General features: G+C 43.8%; 1 protein-coding gene across 3 annotated transcripts in view; it reads left to right on the forward strand.

Moving 5' to 3' along the window:
* The window catches only part of ntn1b (netrin 1b), a 75,051-nt gene extending 52,370 nt beyond the window's left edge, over window positions 1–22,681 (forward strand). For all 3 annotated transcript variants that reach the window (XM_050068994.1, XM_050068992.1, XM_050068993.1), the window contains exons 4-7: window positions 1,912–2,061; window positions 4,438–4,491; window positions 9,842–9,916; window positions 18,572–22,681. In XM_050068994.1, the coding sequence (XP_049924951.1) occupies window positions 1,912–2,061; window positions 4,438–4,491; window positions 9,842–9,916; window positions 18,572–18,891 (599 nt within the window). In that variant the 3' untranslated portion in view covers window positions 18,892–22,681. The remainder of the gene's footprint in view (window positions 1–1,911; window positions 2,062–4,437; window positions 4,492–9,841; window positions 9,917–18,571) is intronic.
* The last annotated feature ends 1,464 nt before the right edge of the window (window positions 22,682–24,145 follow it).

Here is a 24,145-nt window from a genome sequence, read left to right on the forward strand (position 1 = left end):
TTTGATGGGTCGACCCATCCCACTCCCACTCCTATCCAATGCAGATTTTCTCGCTATTTATACTTCAAAAGCTGCTCTTAACATCAAGTATTGCTGCGGGTGAGTTTACACTGAGGTTAGCTGAAAGCCCAGGGTGTCTCAAAAACACACTAAAGGGTGCCTTTGGCGTCGATGTCACAAACAAACATGGAATACAGGGCAAGAAAGTCTGCATATGGCAGGATGGAGGGAAGGTGGATAGGTCAAATCCACGAGACTGTACGTATCCTGTTTGAAACTAAGAGTCACTGTTGTTTAACGCAGTGTCACATAATTTACGTCACTCACACTCAAATGTCACGTTATTTCACAAACCTACTATTTTAAGCCAAAACATGATCTTTTTTTTCTAAACCTAACCAATTAGTTTTGTTGGCTAAACCTGACTGAAACAGTTTCACAACATTGATGACATTACAATTTGTTCCAGCTGTGCGTCACATACAGATGCTGAAGGCTGCTCTGTGCATCGCTATCACACGCCAAGCGCAATATGAACAGGTTGGAACAGACTGCAACTTATGGTGGATTATATTAAATTGAATTGTTCCTTAATTATTTGTGAAAGCATCAGAAGGTAAACATGCCTGATTTTTGGGGAATAAACTCTGTACAGTAGCAGCTCAAAGAAAACCTCACAGATAGAAACAGTCAGACTGAAACCTCGATGATGTCACTGTTCATTTTCATTGTAAACTCAAGTGATGATTATTTTATTGCACTTGTAGTTTCCATCAAACGTCCCTCCCTCGTTTTTATGTAAAGACCACACCCGTGTTGAACGATCAGAGGAAATGAACTTGATCTCTAAAACTATTTGATTTTTTTTTTTTTAACAAATACACTTGGAAGACGTTTTTACAATTCAAATCAAGAGGAAGAAAAACAAAGAAGTTAAACCTTTTTTTAAAAAGAGAAAGATTTAATAAGCATCTCGTTATGTGAATGAAGCTCCATAAATTCTGACTAAAAGCAACTCCAACCTCCACTGGACCACTTCAAGCACATTTCAAATGACTCTGCTGGTACATATAACACATGCAGGGCTAATAGGGAGGCTGGGCTTCCACTTCAAACACTGGCTTTATGGTAAATGTTTGCCAGCGCGCGCGCACACACACACACACACACACACGCATACACAGAGTGAATTTCTCACATTTAACGTGCGATCCTCCCAACTAACAGCTTAAACAGACTTTGAAGTGCGCTCCACTCGTCCATTAATGGGAAACATTATTCAGGCAGTATTTGCCTGTAAGGAACTCTTTGCCAAAAAGCTTTACATTGGAAACTCAATCTGAAGAGCACACAGTCTGTCCGATCACAACGCTGCAGACACACAAAGCCTGCTCTCAAGCAGCTCACACACACGCACCCCTCGGCACACACACACAACACAGACCCACATGCGTTCTGCGTTACACACAGTAGACCGACACTGTGCGGTGAGGGTGAAATACTATAATTAATCAAGTTATTTACTCTTGTGCGTGCCTTCCAGAGCAGACCTAATGAAGAATCCCATGGTCATTATGGGCGGAGGGAAGCGGTTTAATTTGATTGAGGTTTTATGCTGGTGCAGGGCCCAGTTCCCCATCTGTGATGGTCTGGAAGGAAAACACAGCCCGCTCTAATGCCAATGATTTCTCACTAGGTTTTCATGTCAGATGACTTTTATTGTATGGAATATGTAGAGTCAGCAGAGGGCAGGGCAGAGACACACTGCAGCCATTTGAAAGCTGATATTTGTTTTGTAACAGCGCTGGTTTTGTAAACCACTCGTGTTTTCATTTCTCAAATCACAAGTTGTTTACTTGGGTTCAATCTGTAGCTTCATGTTCTTTTTTATTTTCTCCTCTCTCTCCGCAGCATGTGACTGCCATCCGGTCGGAGCAGCAGGGAAGACGTGTAACCAGACAACAGGCCAATGCCCCTGCAAGGACGGAGTGACAGGAATCACCTGTAACCGCTGTGCCAAAGGCTACCAGCAGAGCCGCTCCCCCATCGCCCCCTGCATCAGTAAGGACGACCTCTACCGACTTCACACACACTGGATCCAGAGGATGTTCACAGTCAATGTGAACTGCACTGTCAACAACCTCTTTACAGTTTATTGCAACACAAACACCAGAGTACATGTTGGCGTTGCACATTCCTACAAACCGCAGAAATGTTGAAACTTAATGTTTCTTTATGTTTCAAAAACACTGTGGTTAACGTGTGGTCAGGTTTAGGCACAAAAAAACATATGTATGGTTAAGAAAAGATGGTGTTTGGGCTTAAAATATGAGGTTTTTATGACTCAATCCTGGCAGGAAACACAGCAATGTCTCTGTAAGGGTGCTTTCAGACCCTCTTTACGCGATCATGGTCAGAGCTGGAGGACACATCATACAGGCAAGCGCATTTTGCCTCCATGGCGAGCTGCTATCTGTCTGTTTGGGTTTAACGCTGACCAGAGTGTCATTTCATGCTGCATTTCTATTGGTTTGTTAGTAGACGTAGGTGGTAACAGCAGTCACACAGTGAGATGGTCATCCCAAATTTCTGACACTGTCAGAATTTTATCCCGGGCTGTCTTTGATTGCAAGGTTGTGACGATGCTTGAACATCTCTTACTGTGCGACGTAGGACCACAGTTTTAGAGCCACGACCAGATATCGCCACGTTTCTTTTACGTTGGTCACCTTTTGTCTGGGACAGCCAAAAATCACAAAGTGTATACCGAGCTGCAGAGGTCAGCTTTGTTAGGATGGTTTGCTATTGGTCAACTGTGAAGGTTCATGGGTAGAAGTTCGCCAAAGTTGAACTAACCCTAACCCTAAATTGCAGAGGCTCCATTAGAAATAATTAACTGCAATTTTATTTCCCACATTCCCATACATGTACAAAGAATTTAAGCCAATTTGACATAGTGACTATACTGTTAAAACCTCCAGGTCCGTCATGTGATGCCACTGGGCCTGAAAAGACTTCTTCCCATACACTTACATTGTGAAAGCGACATCTGTAAAAAAGCATTTAATTCTTTTTGAGACACGTCCATTTCCCAGTATGAACACTTAAATAGCCCATATTTAAATCATTATGTCCTTAAAGTTGTAAAGAGTTATTTTCCCACTGACATTCATGTGAAGGCGCCTGACGCTGAGCGGTTGAGAGGCAGGGTTCAAGGAAACGCAAGTGCGCTGACTCTACCCTGTGATGCAGAAGATCTGGGTAGTTCTGTTCCCAGAAAACAATCTTTTTAGCTTCACTATTTAGCAACTTCCATATGAATGAACAGGCCCCACCTTCAGCGCTGCATCCAGTTCTTCTTATACATCCATGTACAGTCCAAGCTCTGACATCTAGACTCTACCAGCGATAGCAAACCCTCCTAGACCCTCAGCACAGGACCTGAAAAGGACAGGACATGCTGGGTACACATGAGTTCATGGCCCACACTGTCTTCTGTTATTTCTAAGATATTTTGGATAGATTGGCTGTTTAAACCAGAGCCTGGATAAACAGACCATTAGAGCTTGCCTAACATGGCCCTGTGTGCCTTCAACGCCGTTAACTGTTCGTCTCACAATAAATCGCCAGAACGAGTCCAAGGGAATGATGGCTGATATGTTTATTGGCTGTATCTGCTGCCTGCAGATTCCAGGCCCTCGGCAATAAACGCCAACGCCTCACAGAAACAGAGATGGGTCGCTGGTAGCTGCTGTAGCTAGGAGCATCAAGTAGCTGGCTGGCATGAACAGATAAGATAAGAGAGATGTCTGCGAGGACATGAACACACCAATAATTGTCCTCTGTGTTACTGGGGTTGACATTTCTGATAAAGTCGTGTGTGGAAATTGGACATGTCTCTGTGGACTTGTTTGGCCTGAATCCACAGCGATAATTTAAACCTGTGAACCTGCTGGAACAGGAATTCTTTAATTTTGATGGGAAGGAAACAAATGTGGTGTAAAAGTTGGAGGAAATGGGGTTCTTGAGGAATATATTTGGTTTCTCGTATATTTTTTGAGATAATGCCTTTTGGTTTTTACAGCATGATATTAAATTTTTGTGATATCTAACTTCCTGCCAGCTCCGACTTTAACAAGACCGACGGCCTTGGCTCTCTGTGCCTACAACACACCACAATCAGGAGGGAGCGGAACATTAATGGGAAACGCACAGAAATTTTTCAGCACATCTGTGTGTTAAAATCAGCTGTTATGAACAAGACATCCCATTAAACCCATTCAAACACATCTGAGGGTTTTCACAGGGGTACAGTTCTGCTCTTAGGAGAATAACCAGGAAATTGAGCTACATATATTTTCTCCATCACATAAGTTTTATTCTGTTTGCATTGCAATATGATCACAAATCTGTTTTTTATTCCTCTCTTTGTCACAGAGATCCCAGTTGCATCTCCGACAGCAACTTACACCAGTTACGAGGAGCCGTCAGGTCAGTAACACAGAACATATTCTGATGATTTATTTATAATAAAACAACACAGAAACTCTCATGTATTAAAATCATAAGTTCTGTTTTCAAGCTGACTTGCACTATTTAGTGGTAATGCTCTTGTATTTTTGAAGGCCCTGTTTACACGTATGCAGATATTTTTTGAAAAAGATAACTTCCCCCTGGTTAAAAAGGAAGAGTCTGTTCTCGCAACCTTCATTTTACAAAATATCGCCATCCACACTAGAACACAAAAGCGACTCCAGACGCTTGCCGATGTGAACTTTTTTTCTGCAGTCTCCCCTCATCACAAAGGTAGTAAAGTGTTCAGGCTACTGTTGCTTCCTCTTCTAATAAGGATGACAAAGCTCTCTCAAAGATAAGAGTGATGCTCTGGACAATCCCACCCTCGAAATCGTCCCACCGTCTGCTAGTTAAACGGGGACTGATCCAAGACCTCAGTTTCTGGTGGACTCTAAACTGCGGACGCTGAGGTCATACTTGCCAACCTTGAGACCTCAAAATACAGAGAATTTTGATTTTGAAACCAAAGTGGAAGGTGTCGGAGTTCCCCCTCAAGAAAAATCTGAGTTTCGGAGACTTTCTTCCCTGCATTCTGGTGATCGCTAAAGCAGTGGTTCCCAGTCCAAAAGTAGGTTGCGGGTCGATTCTGATTGGACCGCAAGTGACTCACAGATTGTGAAAAACAGGCCTGATTTTTATGTACAGTGAATTTATGGCACAGAGTTTTTATTTTGAGGTGCTGTTTCTCGCTGTAGAGTGAGTGACTAATGGACAGCTACTTGAGAGGGACAGCAAACTAGCTCGACGACATGGCCAAACGGCAGTATGACGCTGAATTGTTAAACTGTGTGGATGTTAAACAAATCACTAAGGAGAAATCTGGACCCTGTGGCTGGACCAGTTGGAAGAATAAAACATTATAAGTACGCTGCATCAACATTTTTTAAAGTGCATTTTATTTAGTTTAGTTTTTGGTTTATGTCGCTAGTGCTCGAGCAGAGTACCAGAAGAAGAGAAAGAGGCCAGGTTGTAGCCTTGGCCCACGCTAGAAACCCTCAGTATGCCTTCCTCTTTGGCCCACACACCCTTAGGTCCTGAATGAGTCGTGAAAGTGAGGCAGAATGGGAGGCTCACGGTCTCTGGAAGACAGCTAGGTACCCCTCCGCAGCAGAGGAGGGCAAGTCGGCTCCCCCTCAACCCTGGACTACTTCGCAAATATCTGACAGACAAGGTGTCCACTGGCAGCCACACCCGACTCATGTGGGCCCGATGGGCACCACACTCTGGCCCCATAGGGTCAAAGAAGAACGTATAGAGGGAGAAGCACCTTTTAGAGTCGTAGGGCTAAGACACACTGTACAGTGGCAGGTTGTGAGAACTACAAGGAAAATAGTTGTGAAAATTCATCATAAATCAGGAGAAAAACAGATAAACTGTGACCCAGGGAGGACACTGGGTTTAGGTAATGAAAAACAGGAGGGTTGGCAGGTGTGGACGAACTAACACTGGCTGCAGCAAACAGCTCCATTTGCCTGAGTGATGTGATGCAACAATACGACTTATATGTCAAGTAGTCATGACACGAAGCAGTGCTAGCACACTACAAAATTAGTAGATGTTGTCATCATTTCCCAAATGCTCTATTTTACATATCTACATGGACACCAGCCTGGTATCACTCCCAGAGCGTCGAAATGAGTAGGGAAGAGATCAGGTTGAGAATACAAAGCAATCAGTAAAATCTCCATTTTATAAATCTAAAACTCTGTTTGCATGTTGACGAGAGGCCGAAACATAGAGGGAAAGATTTGTTTTCAAATACATGAGTATAGTGTCAGTATCAGTGTCGACGGGGCCTAAACTGAAGTAACTGTTCCTTCATGCACGTAATTAAACGTGTATTCTAGCACATGCATGTTTTTCCATTCATTCACAGCCTCACTCCTCCACTGAACACACGTCAGTGAGGTCTGAGCACCGCTGATGTAAACTCCAGATATTTTGCCAGCGCTCCCTGCGGCCTCATTGCCTGTATTCCCAGCCTGCCTAGCAGCCTCCCCTGGGTCTCAGCCCTAATCTGATTACATGCTTCATTTGCACCAGTTTGTATTTCAATCAAGGCTGGCTGCGCCGACAGTGAAGCCCTGCCCGACCCATGTGCTCTGACAGAGGGTCTCCATGTTGGACTGCTGACATGAGACGATGAGCGACAAAAGTATTTACCTGCTTTCATTTCTGAGTTTGTCCTTTAATGGCTGATTAATACTCATACAAGTAACAGACAAGCAAGTCGAGTAGGATGTCTTGGACTGGAGTCAAAAATTTGATGAGTTTAGACTCGATTTGAAAGAAAATAAAAAAGGACTAGCATCTCGACTTGGACTTCAACATCAATGACTTGTAACTTCACTTGGACTTGAACCTTTTGACTTGAAAATACTTTCTACCTTCCCCCCAAGCCCACAGTGTGCCATGGATCACTTTATTTTCCTTCATATTCTGAATCATCTAACGTTAACACTGTTCATTCCCAGCAAGTCAGCACTTAATCAATCATGCAATCAATTTGCAGGACAGAACCACGAAGAAATAACATGACATTGCTGAGCGCAAGGAAAATATTATATCAATGTGAATTTCATTTACATACAAAAAGTACTTGGTGGTCAACAAAAGAAATGAATTGAAATATGAAAAACATGCGGGTCGAAAATTGCAGACAAAGACGCAACAACTTTATTTAACATACGAAGTTGCACAAAGAACTCTAAGTCAAGGGAAATACTAATGGTGTTTTCAGACCTAGAGTCGTCTTGCTTTGGTCCGAATCAGGGACTAATTTGTCACCAGAGTTTGTTTGCAACCGGACTGAGACCACCTCTTCAAGAAGGTCTCTGTCCGGTTGTTTTGGTGCACACCTGAGTGTGATTGCTGTGTTCATACCTGCCCAAATGAACCACACTGAGGGGGCAAAGGAACTCCAGGGCAGGTGTGAAAGCACCCTAAAACTGTTAGCGAGCTAATGCTGAGCTACGATTAGCTTAACAGCTAAGTACCCACTTGTATTAACAAATAAGTAAAAAGCATTCATGATTTTGTATAGTCAATGTTTGCATTATTTTTATTGAAGAGTGCACTTTTACTTGTTCGAAACTCGACAATCAAAGTGAAGGACTTGGAACTTAACTAGGGACTTGATTTGGGACGTGTTAGTCTTGACCAAGCAGCAACTTCTGGGGCTGAAAAATGAAGCCAACACCAAAGTGCCAAAAATTGCAGTTCCTCTAATGGCCACTTGAGGCTGTCGCCAAGAGTGAGTCAATCCCCATAGACCCCCATGCTAAACTGCCCAACTTTACAGCAGAAAAAAAATGCTCACAGCCTGGTACAAAAACAGTTTGGTCTCTGAAGCTAATTGCACTCTTCATGACAACTGTCCTGGGGTTGAATTTTTATATGACTCACCCATTTATATTTTATTAACGCTTAGAGTTACACATAATTAGGGCGCGCCGCTTTGGGTGACAGGTTGTTTGCTGATAGTGTCCTCGGCCTCTCATTCAGATCCACCCCTCGCTCCTCCACAGCTGCAGCCTCTTGCCCAAATATGGTCCAAAAAACCAAGATGGCGACTGCTGACATTCCAACCTGAGTCCACAAACAAGTGGATGACGTCACAGTAGCTCGGTCCATTATTTTCACAGTCTAAGGTCTTGATTTGGGACTTGAGTTCAAAGACCTCTGGTATTTATTAAATTGCAGTATGATAATTAGTTGTTACCCTGATGCAGGTTTGGCTGAATGGGCTGAGTCACTTCTGATCATCAATCAGTGTCTGATGAGAGTGGCGCCACTGACTTCATTCAGCTTTGTTGTGAGTCCCACTTCCTACTATAGTGACTGGCGGGGCTGTGTGGAGTTTGGACTCCTGTCAGGAACTCCACACAGACACCACCCTCCAAATTAGGAGCAGTGTGGTCCCCAGGGACCCCGCAGAATGAACGTGGCACTGCTGCAGAGACACACAAAGGGGGCGTTTGTCCTCGCAGCAGGAGATTGGCCCTTAATGAGAGCTGTGGGTGTAATGGCCCAGTGCAGCGACTGTGCTAAGGGGCTAATGGGCAACGTCAGCTATCAAAGGGAGGTATGATAAAGGCCCCCAGGGGCCAGCGGGAGATAAAGAGGCCCCCCGCCCTCAGCACTTCATTTACATGGAAATCAGGCATGCTCGATATGGACTCGTCAAATTCATTTACTTTGGGATTTCCTCTTTTCTTATTTCTCCCGCCACCCGAGAATGCAGCCAGGCATTCCACCAGAAATGCTTTCTCTACATACATGAATTCGATCCTCATCCCACGTCCCAAACCGCTCTTTTTTTTTTTTTTTTTTTTTGAGAGGGAGGAGAGGGGCGTTTTTTTCTTCCTCAATCATTACCCAGGCAACCTCATTCACACAGAGTATAATGGCGAAGAAAGGGGAAGACTGGACAGAGGGCTGGAAGAAATAATGAAGTTTGTCCATATTCAGGCAAGCTGAAAGGTCCCCTCTCTCTCTCAACTGCCCCCTCCTTTCTCTTCAGACTGCCCAGCCCAGCTTTCCCACCCCCCCAGAAAAGAGCACAAGGCTTATTGCTCTGGGAGAGGTGGAGTGGGAGGGGGGCAACACTCAGAGATGATCTGGTTCCAATTTGTGTCAGTCAGTGGAAAGTGGAGGGAACAAATGATTTCAATTTTCAGTTTGGCCTCTGGTCCCACCACCAGCTCCTTCATTACAAAAGGTACCTGGCGCGGTGACAGAGCGACAGCGGCGGCCATCGATAAAGCCCTTTGGCAGGTACAGGTACACCGGTGGAAAAGGGATACCGCTGAGACATTAATCATAAGTCTGAGCTTCTTTCTCCTGAGGCCACAGAACGTTTACTGTTCACTTTCTCGGCTCATGTGGCTCAGATGCTGCAAAGGGTCCCTGCTAATTTTTGGTAGGTCACAAGCTAATTTCCCCCTGTGACCTTCTTTTGTGCGGCGGAGACCTCTGTAGCCCTCAGAGCTCACACAATGCATGCCAGGACACTGACGAGGGAGCAGGCTGGAGTGGAAAAGTTGGGAGGAGTATAGTAAAGAGCGTGCTGACAGACACAGGAGGATCTGTGTAAGCTATAACCAGTTTCACAGTGGCACTTTGAAGGCGTCTTGGAGACCCTGGGGGCACAAATAGTGTGACGCAAGGGACTAAATGCATCCAGCAGGAGCCTGGTCTGATGATACTGCAGGATGAAATTTGCTATCTAACCTTGACTCCATCTTTCTCTCATCTTTTTCCCCAGATTGCGAGTCTCACTGTAAAGCCTCCAAGGGAAAGATGAAGATCACCATGAAGAAGTACTGTAAAAAAGACTACGGTGAGTGAGTCCAACATGCAGGAATGTGTGCTGCCAGACGTCAGCCAGCAGTCAAGAGGTCAGATGTCTCAATTAATCAGAGCCCGAGCGAAGCCAATCCACACCCTGGTGCTATTCTGCATATTTCTGTGATGGCTTACTTACACAGCCTGAGGCGATGTCTGCTAACACAGATCCATCTGAAAACATGATATCCTCTCTCTGTTGTGAGCTTCTATACACACCGAACTGACAGCTGACAAATTGACAGAACTGAGGTTTCAAAGACGTGGATAATCTTGAAGTCTGGACGGAGGAAACTAAGCCTTTCAAGACGTGCGACTGTCTGCCAACATTCTGTCACTTGAAATGGCTCATTTTGTGTATTGATATAGCTGATCTGATCACACAGTACAGGTGTTTTCACTGACATCTAATTCTCTTTCTCTGTTTTCAAATAACTGCACCAGTTAGCAGCAGAGATTTAACTGAGAATCTTGATGGAAATGCCCAGAAATTATTGTCAGGTGGCTTTAACCCTCGATCAGATCACTATTTAATGTTTGTACAGGTATGTGACAACACGACTTCACTGTGAGGCCAGTCAAAACACCTGCACTGTGTTAGTCTCGCTTAGTCGGATCTATCTGCTCAGCGTCGTATCAGGTCTAGAGAAAGGTCTGGAAGAACCCATTATCATTCTGCTATAGGGGGAAAAACGTTCTGGGTTGTTTGTATTTCTTTAAACCAATCATACTAGTACTGGCCAGCACAAAGCCCAGGATTTTTTCTGTGATTTTTCTTGCAAAATAGCATCGGGCCGAACTTTTTTTGGTGGAATATTTGCACGCTGTGATAAAAAAGACAAACATAATTTCAAAGTTGGAGGCCCTAGAGGTGAAGTCTGACTTTGCTTTCGCTCTCCACGGATGATTTGCTGGCTGTTTTCGGCTTTTAGAGAACATTATTATGTCGATATCACAGAGGTCCATGTAAAGTGGAACGGATCGGTACATTGGTGAAGTCAGTGTCGCTGGCGCATTCCGCTGCCAGAGTTAAAAGATGTGGCAAATCAATTCCGACTAGCTGTTACAGAAAACAGATCAACTTCATGCACTCCTGGGCAAGTTGTACAAGTTGTTTTATTCGTTATAGATCTTTACAACAATTCACCAAAGAGCAATGCAAGCACGCCATTTTGAACAATCCGAAAGTTGCCATTGTCAGTGTGAAGGCTGTTTGCTGGAAGGTTGTTGCTTCCTGGATTTTGAAAATGGCAACAGGGTGCCGGACTAAAAAGCTGGCCAGTGGTTTAGCAGCCGTCAGCGGTTTGACAGTTTTTAAACATTGACGACGTACATAAGCATGCGCACGCAGTATGGCAGCAGAAGTATGGTGGTGTGCAATAGCTTGACAAGGGCACTAACCACCAATGAACGCAAAGGCCACCCAAACAAAATAACTGAAAAATGAAGACCACCTTCTTGATCCACGTGTTTTCGGTGAGTGTGGAGAAGACTTCAGCAAGTGGCCCAATGTTCAGTGGCACGGTATACAGGCTACACGTATAAGGTGGAGAAACCTTACGTTAGTGTGTACACCCAACCCAATCACCAGAATAAGTGTTGGCATTGTATGTTTCTGCAAACCAGGATACTTTACATTTGTTCTGTAGTAAATGAGTTTAAACTTTACATGTCTTTACGTTTTAACAACACAGTGGTTAACATGCCTCCTGTTAAAGGAGTTCTGGGCATGTCCCACTGGTAAGAGGCCCTGGGGCAGACCCAGAACACGCTGGAGGGATTATATATCTCATCTGGCCTGGGAACACCTTGGGATCCCTCAGGAGGAGCACAGTGGTAGTGGAAGCACAACAACAGGTCGCTAAATAAATCCACGTTTGGTGGAATGTGCTGGAAACGCAGTGATGACGCTAAAAAACAGTTGGTTTTGTTATGTGTTGGTCTCAAACAGTGGTCTGCAGCTTGACAGGCGACTTGCCTAGGTGACGTTAACCACCATCCACTCCTCGTCCCGATGACAAAGTCAGCTCATAGACGACATCACTTTAGAAACCAACACTTTCTTCTGGCAATTTGGCTGCTACACCTGCGAGAAATTGCGAGCATACAAGTCACCACATGCTTACAGCTACATTATCTGTGGTCATGTACAGATGTTGAATTCGATGTCTGAGTTTTATGTCTTTAAATCAGACAGAGAAAGACAAAGACAAGGACACAAGACCACTACTGTATGTCTGAGGCTGGTTATATTTAATAAACCAGAAAACAACATGTTAACAGAGAACTGTACACACATGGCAGGGTCGTATTATTCTGTGTTGTAGACTTGCCAGCACAGCTGTTACGCAACATGAATTCTGCCATTTAACACGAGAATTTAAAATCGATTAAAGTAAAATTAAAGGTTTTTAGGAGGACACCTATGTGATCTGTTCGCATTTTCAACAGCTGTTGTCGCTATGAGCAATCACAAAGGATTCTGCTGAGTCACCAGTTAACACGGTCTCTCGTTAAAGCGAAACACGGTTGCTCTGAAAAGATCAAGATCCTGTGGTGATACAAGTATTCAAAATTGATTAGAGTAAAACTGAACCAGGACACCTACATGTTCTGTTTGTGTTTGCAACAACTGCCGTCACTACGAGCAACCACGAAGCATTCAGCTGAGTCACAGGTTAACACGGTCACTCATTAAACCGAAACACCGGTTGCTCTGACACGGCGGTGATCCTGTCAGAATCCTGTAGAACTTGAGTTCACTGTTGGGATATCTATTCTGACAACCGAACACGCAACAACCAGACATTTTAATGCGGTAACTGTTCTAATTCAATGTTTAAAGCTTGCTAACTCATCTGAATGGCTGGGGCAGAACGCCACTTCTGTTGCAAACATGCGTGCGCACATTTTTGCTGATGTCAGTGGCGAAAGGTCTTGAATAGTCAGTGTGGATCTCTGAGCTTCGATAAACGTATGGTCGACTTCACCTCTGTAGAGCCTGCAGAGGAGGAACAGACCACACAAGTATGGTGGATACTTGGTCCAGCTCAGTCAGCCCGAGGCGTTTGGCAAAACTTTGAAACGTTTTAGAGCAAATCCCAAACTGATAAGAAAAGCCAAAACACACACAGCAATCACATTATGTTGTCAATGAATCCACAGAACGAGCGGCGCAGCTGAAATATATCTAACAATGTGGTGCCAGGTAAATAAACATCATATTACAGGGTCTGAAATGATGTATTAAAACAGTGGTGCCACCAGAATAAAGCAAAGACAGCTGTGTCTCGCAAACCGTCTTGGAACAAGAGTGAGATTTGATGTTTTGAAGATTGATACTGGTCCATTAGGCTTCAAACAAAAACCACAACAAAGAGGAGATTCATACCTGTAATTCCAACGCAGGAGGATATAAGAATATAAAAGAGGCTGCAGAATAATATGGTTTTTTATAGCACTATCCCACTGTGTAGCTCTACTCTTCACTCACATGGCCAATGATCCACTGCGCTCTTTGGATTTTCTGCACCATTAATCATCACAGTGTAATAGTTTATCTGTTAACAGTGGATCCACATCTGTAAACCACAGACATGCAAAAAACTCTCTTAGGCAGATCCAACATTACACAGGACAGTCTCCTCTCAGCCAGGTTTCTGCGAGTGCTGTATCACCTCAAAACACAGTGAGAGTCTGTGAACACATTTTTCTTTGTTAAAAATGTTCATCTCTGTTTGCTCTGCGCGAACCCTTCCAGCTCCCCTCATGTTGATTCCTTTCAGACATGACTAACTTGTCTCTCATTCAAAATCATCATCACTGAAACTTCATCTTTATAGACTTTAAACAGCATCCAACTGGAAACGGAGCCAAATATATTTTATTCCCCCTTACAGTTGAGTAGACAGTAATTCAGGCCATTTGTTAAATTTTGCTAGGAAGCCAAACGCAGCCATTATTCATATTTCCACTGATTTAAATCTTAATCATCGGAGCTGAGACAGGCTCTGCATCTATAAATCAGTCAGGCTGATTCAAGCAAAGCGGGCGGTTCCTGTTGCTTTTCCTCTGAAGTTCCTCTAAAAAGTCTGGAAGCAGATGATCCTGCCTGAACCGCGCTCCGGCGGTATGGCAGACATCATTGCTTAGCATGCATTCCCTCCGCCTCGGCCTAATTCATTTCTCAGGCCTGTCGCCTCGCTTTTGTGGGTCCCCTCTCTGTTCTTTGGGGGCCACAACCCCCATGTGTGAGTGGTGCCGCAGGCCCCCGGGGGTCACGGGAAGGGGCCCTCTGTTTAAACACAGTTTTGCGCTCTGCCGGCACCGAGCATTCCTCGGGGCACAAACAGGTGGTAAATTAGGCAGACGGTGACGGATTGCCACCCCGGAGAGAAAGAAATATGTTTTGTTTATTCAATTTTTGTTTTTCATCACTGCCGTAGCTACGGAGACGGGGGACACAAAGGGATTATATTCTCTCCTGACACCCTCCTCTGCACACACGCACCCTCCCTCTCGCTGCCACCAGGAGGACAATGAATCAAAGGGCCGCGTGTTTACTGACGCTCCGGGATAGTGCTCAAAGGCAGGGCCCCCCAGCCTCCCCGGCCACCCCTCTGTGCTCACCCAAGGGTAACAGGTCCCTGATCATTCACTCAGCTGATAACCAGAGGGGACAGGGGCCTCAGCACGGTAATTAAGCAAGCTCTAATTTCATTAGCCCTTGCTTGTTGGTGGCATGCGGTGTCAAGCTGCAGCACACCACCCAAAGAAGATAAACCCAGCTGGAAGTTTGGCTGTGAGGGCGGCTCGGTTGGCAGCCATTGTGCAAGCGCAGGATCATCTCACACTTATCTCCTCTCTCTCACCGTCTCACCAAACAGTGTCAGCGTGCACTAGATTGTTTGACCCCGCGCTCTCAGTCTCTCTGGTGTCTATTTAGCTCAGAGTGGCAGAAGGTGTGTGGATTTGTGTGTGTTTAAATACACTGCACAGACTGAGAACATACTTGAGAGAGAAAGAGAAAGAGGCAGACACCGACTGAGAGACTGAGCGCTGGATGCTGTAACCGAGTCTCCTCGGCCTGGAGAGGAGAGCGCTATCTCCGCTGGATTCTCACGCTGCGAAGTTGGATGGGGCTCTGGGAGCAGAACCCGGATAGCTCATGAGGTCGGAAACACATCCCGATTCTCCTGGAACTTTTTCTGTGGCTGGGAAGACAAATAGTGGCCCCTCCTCCCTCCCCCTCACACACCCTTTATGTGTCTGGATGAAGGAGAGGGCTGCAATGAATGGCAGGGCTGTGAGAGCTCGCTCTACTCAGCCCAACAAACCTTCTTTCTTCTGAAATTGTGTGCAATTTGCTCACACCATGCACTGACACACATACTCAAACACCCCACTCCTCCGGTTCTCCTCATTCTTGGCAGCAAGGGGGGGGCGACTGATGAACACTGAAAGTGATCATGTTCAGCCAGAAAGGCAAAGAAAAGGCTAACTTACCTAGCTATCTGAATTAAATAGGTAGGAAACACATTTTGGATATCATTATTACACAGGTTAACTAGCAAGAGTTAGAGTGTGTAGAGCAAAAACCACAGAATATTTAGACATTAAATGTTAAAGGGCCACCGATTTTGGGGTGAACTGGCCCCCACGTTTTCCTCTTACTTGTTGTACTTTTTATAGGTCTAGATTGTTTTGGTGTGAGTTGCTGAGTATTGGAGATATCGGCCATAGAGATGTCTGCCTTCCCTCCAATATAAAAGAACTAGATGCTACTCAGCTTATGGTGCTCAAAGCACCAACAATAAAAATAAAATAAAGAATTTTAAAACTCAAAAGAAATGTCTTTTTCCAGAAATCACGATCAGGTTACTCCAAATAAGGCCTTCGCACACCACTTTTTGTCGTCCAGAATTGTTGCACATCTAAAATTAAACCGACCAAAATAAAACGACCTCACACTGTGTCAATCACGTTCGCACACTGACAGTTCTCAACTGTTGGGTTACGGGTCCATTCTGAATGAACCGCAAATGACTCGCCTAAGTGTCAAGTTTGTAGAAATACACACTTTATCTTGAAGTACAGTGAATACATTTGGACGAGATGGTGACGCTAACCCTAACGCTAGCTGCTAGCTTGGACAGCACAGTGCATTTACAGCTATGGTTAACTATGATAATGCTATTGCTAATTTAATAATTCTCTAGTGGAAAACAGGCTAAAAACCATTAAACCAGTGGTTCCCAATTGGTGGGTTGCGGTCCAAAAGTGGATCGCAGGTCCACTCTGAACGGACCGCATGTGACAAAAAACTGTCAAGTCTGTAGAAATACACACTTTATTTTTAAGCACAGTGAAATTCCAGCACAGAGCTCTCATTTTGAAGTGCCGTTTGCTGCTGTAGAGTGAGTGACTAATGGACTGCGACTCAGCAGAGACAGCAAATTAGCTTGACGACATGGCCTAACGCAAGTATGACGCTGAATATATTAAACTGTGTGGACCGTGAACTAATGACTAAGGGGAAATGTGGACCCCGTAGCTGGACCAGTTGGGAACCACTGCTTTAGAAAGTTGTTTGATCAAGAAGCACTGAAGAAAATGTGGAGGCAGAAACATCTGCAACAATAAACATCACTATCACTGGGTAGCTTCTGTAGAGGGACCTTTAATGTAGGGACTATTTTCTTTCTACTGAACTACATCCACCAACCATATCACCACGCAAAAGGTGCTATCTCACCTAGCACCACTGAGCTAGCTAATGTTACAGCTAAGCCAAGGAGGACGCCATTAACGTTTATATCTCATGCTGTGACGAGCATGAATCTCTCGTCCATGAGTAGATGCACTCTTCCTTCTGCATGGTGATACAGTTTGCAGGTGTAGTTTGGTAGAAAGAAAATAATTCCTACATTAAACTGCTCACAAGATCTGTGGATTATTTTGAGTTACTGGGTCATGATTTCTGGAAAGAGACATTGCTGTTGAGTTTTTTAAACGTATTATTTTGGCACTCTGAGCACCAAAGACGGAGTGTCATCTAGCTCCATTATACTGGAGAGAAGGCAGACATCTCTTAAGCCGATATCTCCAACACTCTCAGACTCACACCAAACAATCTAGATTGATAAACAGTGCTACAGATAAAAGGGAAAATGTATATTTTGGTTTTTGAACAGTTCCGTTAAAGCAGTAAATGGGTTATAAATAGAGGGTAAATATAAGGTTTGTTTCGTGCACATCCAACTGATTGTTTTTCCAAGTCTTTCCCATCATCTAACCCAGTCTTCTCCAGATTCGATTAATTCTCACAGTTGTAAGTAAACCCCCACACACTTCAGCGTTAATAGCACATTCCTTGCTAAACCCATGGGGTAAAGCACTTCACTTCAAGCACAGATTAGCTCCATCACTGTTGAGCTGTTTGCCTCTTGCTGCAATCAGAGTGATGAGGTAATAGCTGCTCCGTCTGATGGAGAATCCGCACAGGGGAGCCTCTGCGAAGGGAGTTTTACTCATTTCCTGGTATGAAAATATCTGTTACAAGTGGTGTTCCAATAGTTACCAGGTTTAGCTTGATATGGCCCGAGGATGTCCGTGTTCTGATGTTCAGAGTCCATCTTAACACCTGATAGACCAATTGGAAAGGATTTGTTTCAGAAGTTATATTGTTAACAGATGGGCCATTTTTCTATAAAAAATCTCTTTTGGCCATTTATGTTAACAATAAAGAATTTAATATCCACCTCGTCCTCCTCAAGCTCGGCCCGGCCACCTGAAGGAAAAGTGTTTTTTTCTGCCCGTCACATGGAAGTGTGCTTTCAGATGTTCTCCACCGGGTCCCTTTGTGTTCGCACAGGGAGTGCTATGGCAACAGTTGCTGTAATAGGGAGTATGCTCAGGAGCACAACAAGGACAGGTCATAGGTCGGAGATGAGGGGAGGGACCAGTGACACGCAGCAAAGTCAGCGATTTCTGGGTCATGTTTGTACAGCAGGTTTTATTGGACCTTTTATACAATGTTGTATAAAAGTGTTGGCATCTGTGTGCTGCCTCAGACAGATGCCAACACAAAAAAGGCATGTGGTGTTAAAGTTTATGTCTGTGGTTCCCAAACTGCTTTTGTCTGATGTACTCTGCAGCCCAACGGATGTTATTTAACACTCCTAACTATATAAAAGTAGATATCACTACACTGAACACACTGTCAGAAACAGACTCCATGAGGGTGGCATGAGGGCCCCACGTCCTCTAGTGGGACCTGTGCTCACAGCCCAGCACCGTGCAGCTCCATCATTCACCAGAGAACGCCAGAAATGGCAGGTACACCACTGGCGCCCCGTTCTCTTCACAGATGAGAGCAGGTTCACACTGAGCGCATGTGACAGGCCTGAAAGAGTCTGGAGACGCCGTGGTGAATAACTATTCTAACTGTTTACACATTTCTTTTAGCTAACTTTTTTGATCTGTCCGCACTTGCTAACACTCAATTTTAACATGTGGTGTTCAGGTATTAAAGCTGATTCAATATGTGGATATTTTTAACCAGGGTTACGAGGGGAGCAAGTATCCCTGGCTGGGCATCACTCGTTCATGTAAGTGTTTTAACCTTGGCTTTTCTCTTCTCCTTCACCAGCTGTCCAAGTGCACGTCCTAAAAGGAGACAAGGCAGGCGAGTGGTGGAAGTTCACCGTCAACATCATTTCTGTCTATAAACAAGGTGAGCACCGCATTCGCCGCGGGGACCAGCTGCTGTGGGTGCGAGCCAAGGACGTGGCCTGCAAATGCCCTAAGATCAAGCCCGGGAGGAAGTACCTGCTCCTGGGTACAGACGACGATTCCCCCGGGCAGAGCGGCGTGGTGGCGGACAAGGGAAGCCTGCTCATCCCTTGGAAGGACCTGTGGGGCCGCCGGCTGAGGAAGTTTCAACAGCGCGACAAGAGGGGAAAGTGCTAAAAGTTGGCGGAGAGGAGAGATTGAGGGCGAGGTGGAAGCAAAATAACGTCTCCACTGGGATGAATGCAAGGAAGAGGAGGGGATGAATGAAAAAATAAACTGGAAGAATAAGAGATAGAAAGACACAGGTGAAAAGTAGGAGAGATGGGGGAGTGACTGAGTGCTGCTGCTCTGAGTTGGAGCGAAGAGATTAGTGTTTTTTAGGAACTTTTGTGAAGGAGCTCATTCTACATTTGTTCTGTTTCTGTTCGTCTTTCAAGGTTTGTTTTGTTTGTAATTGCAGAGTTTGCACCTAATGTTACAGATATGTCACATCCTGACTATTTTACCCATGATGCCGTTTTTTAAAGTCCCTTATTCAGTTGTTTTAAAGAGCATCTACTGTATCACTCTTTTGTATTTTAAGAGGATCTATTTCCACTGTGCTGTGTAAAGCATTATGTAGTTAAATGAAGAGACATTTCATGGCATTGAGGGACTCCACTCATGTATGGTAATGTGCTCTTGTAACCTGCCAAACTATGGATAAACTTTTTCAACAGCTGAAAGTGAAAAATTGTTTAATTATTCATAACTGTGGAAAAAATAATAGGTGCCATCTTGCCTGAGAGCTCCCTGCTCATATGTGAGTGTTACCTCAGTGAGACAACCGGTGTTGTGGGAACAAAATGCCATAACGATCCTCAGCTCATTCTGTATAATGATCATGTTTCACATCACAAGTCTCTGCTCAGCGCTTCTCAATGTTTCAACGGTATGTTGTGGTTGTGACCTCTGCAATGTAAAGTAACCATACGTGCATACATAGACATTATGTTCGTAGATGATGCCGTAGCATCAGCTAGATGTAGAGTAGACATGTCAACCATGCACTTATTTTTACTAGTCAAAAGTTTTAGAACATATGAGATATGTTCACATTTTTAGAGTGGCATCCAAAAAGAAAAGAAATCCCATACTGTACCATACGATGCAAAAAAGCTGTACAGTTCAAATCTGCTGGCCTCACTGATGCAACCCAGCCACCAGAAATAATGTTGGTATTGTATGTTTCTGCAAACCATGGATATGTTAGATGATCTCAGCTGATAGGTTAAAACATTACATTTCAACAATGCTATGGGTAACGTGTGGTTAGGTTTAGGCACAAAAACCACTTTGGTATGGTTTGGAAAAGAGCGTGTTTTGGCTTAGAACGTGGGGTTTTGGGAGCACAATCCCAGCATAACTTTTCATACCACTGTCTTGGCAAGAAACGGAGTGATGTCACATTAAAAAACAACCGCTTTACATGCCACTATCCCAGCAGGAAAGGCAGCAATGTCTTGGGAAAAGCAACCACTTTATATGGGACTTTATTGGCTGGAAACGCATCAATGTCTCAGAAAAAAAACAGCCACTTTTCATGACACTATCCAAGCTGGAAATGCTGCAACGTTTCTGTAAAAAACAACCAAATTTTGTGGGATTTTCTCGGCAGGAAACGCAGCAATGTCACGGAACAAAACAAATGCATTTCAGGCCACTATCTTGGCTGAAAATTCAGTGATGTCTCGGTTAAAAACAACCACTTTTTGTGCCACTATTTGGCAGGAAACACAGCAATGGCCCTGTCAAAAACAGCCACTTTTTATGACACCATCCTGGCAGGATATGCAGCAATGTTTCTGTAAAAAACAATCCCCTTTTGTGGGACTTTCTCCACAGGAAATGCAGCGATGTCATGGAAAAAAACAAATACTATTTGAGCCACTATACCAGCTGAAAATGCAGTGATGTCTCTGTAAAAGAACAACCACTGTTTTTGGCACTAACCTCACGGTGAAGTCTTAGTAAGAACAATGCCACTATTTGGCAGGAAACGCAGCAATGTCTCAGTAAAGAACAACTGCTGTTTGTGCTACTATCCGGGCAGGAAACCCAGCAATATTATCGCTTTTTGTGGGACTTTTTGGGCAGGACATGCGGCAATGTCACGGAAAAAAACAACCACTTTTCATGGCACTATCTTGGCTGAAATCACAGCGTGTCTTGGGAAAAATAACTGCTTTTTGTGCAACTATCCTGGCAAGAAACGCAGCATAGTTTCAGTAAAAACAATCGCTTTCCGTGTGGCTTTCTCGGCAGGAAACGCAGCAATGTCACGGAAAAAACACGTTTTTCAGGCCATACTACCTGTTGAAAATGCAGTGATGTCTTGGTAAAAACAACAGCTTTCCATGCCACTATTTGGCAGGAAATGCAGTTATGTCTGTAAAGAAAATGTTGTGCTGCTATCCCGACTGGAAAATGCAGTAACGTATTGCTAGAAAAACAACCGTTTTTTTGTGGCACTTCCCCAACAAGAAAAGGCAGCAATGTGTCTGTAAAGAAACCCCCCCTTTTCGTACCGTGACGAGTCGTTTAATCACAACCAGTTTTCTTTGTTGGTCTTGAGCAGTGGTCTGCAGCTTTGCAGGTGTGGCACCTAGGTGACATGCCATCCACCATCCCCTTCATCTACCAGTGACAAAGTCAGCTCATAAACTACATCACTTTAGAAATGTTGATATGCTACGTATGAAATGTACAAATGTAACGTATGCGTGGTTTGCAGAAACATACAATGCCAACATTTTTTCCTGGTGACTGGGCTGACTGATGACTGGTCTGTATGGTCTGATGTTTCTGGTTGACAGGAACAACCCTGTTTGAATTTGTAAGAACATAATTTCGTGTTTATTCTCTAATAAAGATCTAGATGTAAGGTGGATGTCCCGAACATTTGTAAGTGAAATAACTGATGAAGTATCTCACTGTATTAAAAAAAGAAAAGAGAATATCGACCTATCAAACAATCCTCAAACCACTGACATAATGCATGCTCACTATTTACTTCAGCTGACTGATAGCTAACAATGATTGTGAATTATGTACACATTTACTTTGTATACAGTATTCAATGTTGTGGGAAAAATAACCTGTGGAGTGATTTAAATATCACAGATGTTTATTGTACAGTGCGTTCAGCACGCCATGTCAAATGTTCGTCACCTCAAAGAGACTTTCTGAGGACTGGATTCCAATATCAAGACTTGGTACTCGACAACAAGGCATGACTGATTGTCTACGTGTTATATAGCTGTATAGTATTACTTTTTTATTTTTTTGTTAAACATTAACTAGATCTATCTCCATGTGAACTTAACCAGAGTTTTAAATACTAGAGGCTTAATAAATGACAGACAAATAAATGAATGTCAGAGAAATGTCTCATGTTTACGTGAGCGCCCGGAAGATCACACACCACGACTCAGTTTACACGCACACATCATATAGTGCATTAACACACAATACAAGGGTACACCTCAGTACTCTGTGCATCATACTGTATGTATCTGAAAACTACAACGCACTTATCGAGTCTCTGCCAACACATCTGTACCGACACGTCTGCAGAAAGGTACTCCCTACCAGACTTCTGCTCTCCATAAATATTATATCTGAATAATTATCTGCTCATGTTTATACATTGGCTTGTAAATGTTGTTTAGCAGTGTCCATTGCAAATGGTTGTGTAATGTCTTGTAATACTAATATATTATGTTTATCACAAATGAATATATTTAATGACACATGAAACGATGTGGCTTTTGTGGTTTTTATTGTTGATCTTTTATTTTTTACTTTTTTTTTTGCATTGAATTGTAGATGGCTGTAATGAAAAGTATTGATACGTGTTTGGCTCTTGAACAGCCTGATAGAACTGAAAATTAATTCATCTGAAATAAAGCTGTGTAAAAAAACTAAATGGCAATGATCCCAGCTGAAATTACATTTTTAGTTCTTTTCTCCTCTTGAAATCAGAAAGTGTCGTTATTTTCATAACACTGCAACACAACACACGCAGACAATAAACTATTACGACTGCATTTAATCAAACAGTGCAATCCAATACAATTTAGACGCATCTGTGCTTTTTACTTCATATTTTGTCAGCAGTAATTGTTTATAATTGTGGAAGCCCACAGCATATAAGTTTTTAGCCATACTCACACTCAAATAAAATAACTCCCTACAGGAAGGTCCACAGACATACACCGATCAGCCAAAACATTAGAACGACTAAAAAGTGAAGTGAGTAACATTGATCATGTTGTTACAATGCAGTGTCCTCCTGGGGAACTTTTGGTCCAGAAATTCATGAGGATGCCACTTGATGCATGTCACCCACCCAAACACCTCTGTAGATCAAGTTTCACTCCTTATGGCAGCGGCACTACCCGATGGCAGTAAAATGCAGAAAAATGAGCCATGCCACACCACAAAAACTGCTAAGGAATGGCCCAAGGAGCATGACAAAGAGCTCAAGGTATCGACCTGGCCTCCAAATTCCCCAGATCCAAAGCTGATCGAGCATCCACGGGATGTGCTGGTACCTCAGAGGTACCCCTAATCCACAGTGAGGCCTGCTTGGATTGGACTGTCTGGCACCGGGGTGCTGACTTCGGCTCATTTGAGACCTGTCAGTTCTGAAGTGGGGTACCAGTACGTCCCAAGATGCTCAATCAGATTGGGGTGTGGGAGATCTGGAGGCCAGGTTGACACCTTCAGCTTTTTGTCATGTTCCTCGGGCCATTCCTGAGCAGTTTATGTGGTGTGGCATGGCTCATTTTTCTGCTGGGGGCCACTGCCATCAGGGAGTACTATTGCCGTGAGGGGGGGTTACTTAGCATACAGCAGTGTTTGGGTGGGTGGAGGGCGTCAAGTAGCATCCACATGAATGCCATGACCAAAGGTCTCCCAGCAGAACATTGCACTGTAACAAAATGATCAATGTTACTCACTTCACCCACCACTGGTTTTAATGTTTTGGCTGATCGGTGTATACTGCAGGTTATTTTCGTCAAAACTTTAGATGACAGCCCACAAATAACAAGACAAAGGGTAAGGCAATACGGATGACAAAAAATTTAGCTCCTTCAGTCCTAAATAACTACAGACCAATCTCTAAACTCCCTTTTCTTTCAAAAATACTTAAAAAAAGTAGTTTTCCATCAACTGTTGTCCCACCTGGCTCAAAACTGCATTTTGGAAAAATTCCAATCTGGTTTCAGAGCTCTTCACAGTCTTGAATCAGCCTTGTTAAGAATGACAAATGACCTCCTCATAGCTGCTGACGCAGATAACTGCTCCATCCTCTTGCACTTAGCTCTAACTGCAGCCCACCTGATGCTCATTCACAGATTAAATGCATGGGTGGAGGTCTCTAGTT

The sequence above is a fragment of the Epinephelus moara genome, chromosome 18, assembly GCF_006386435.1.
Source record: "Epinephelus moara isolate mb chromosome 18, YSFRI_EMoa_1.0, whole genome shotgun sequence".
Lineage (NCBI taxonomy): Eukaryota > Metazoa > Chordata > Actinopteri > Perciformes > Serranidae > Epinephelus > Epinephelus moara.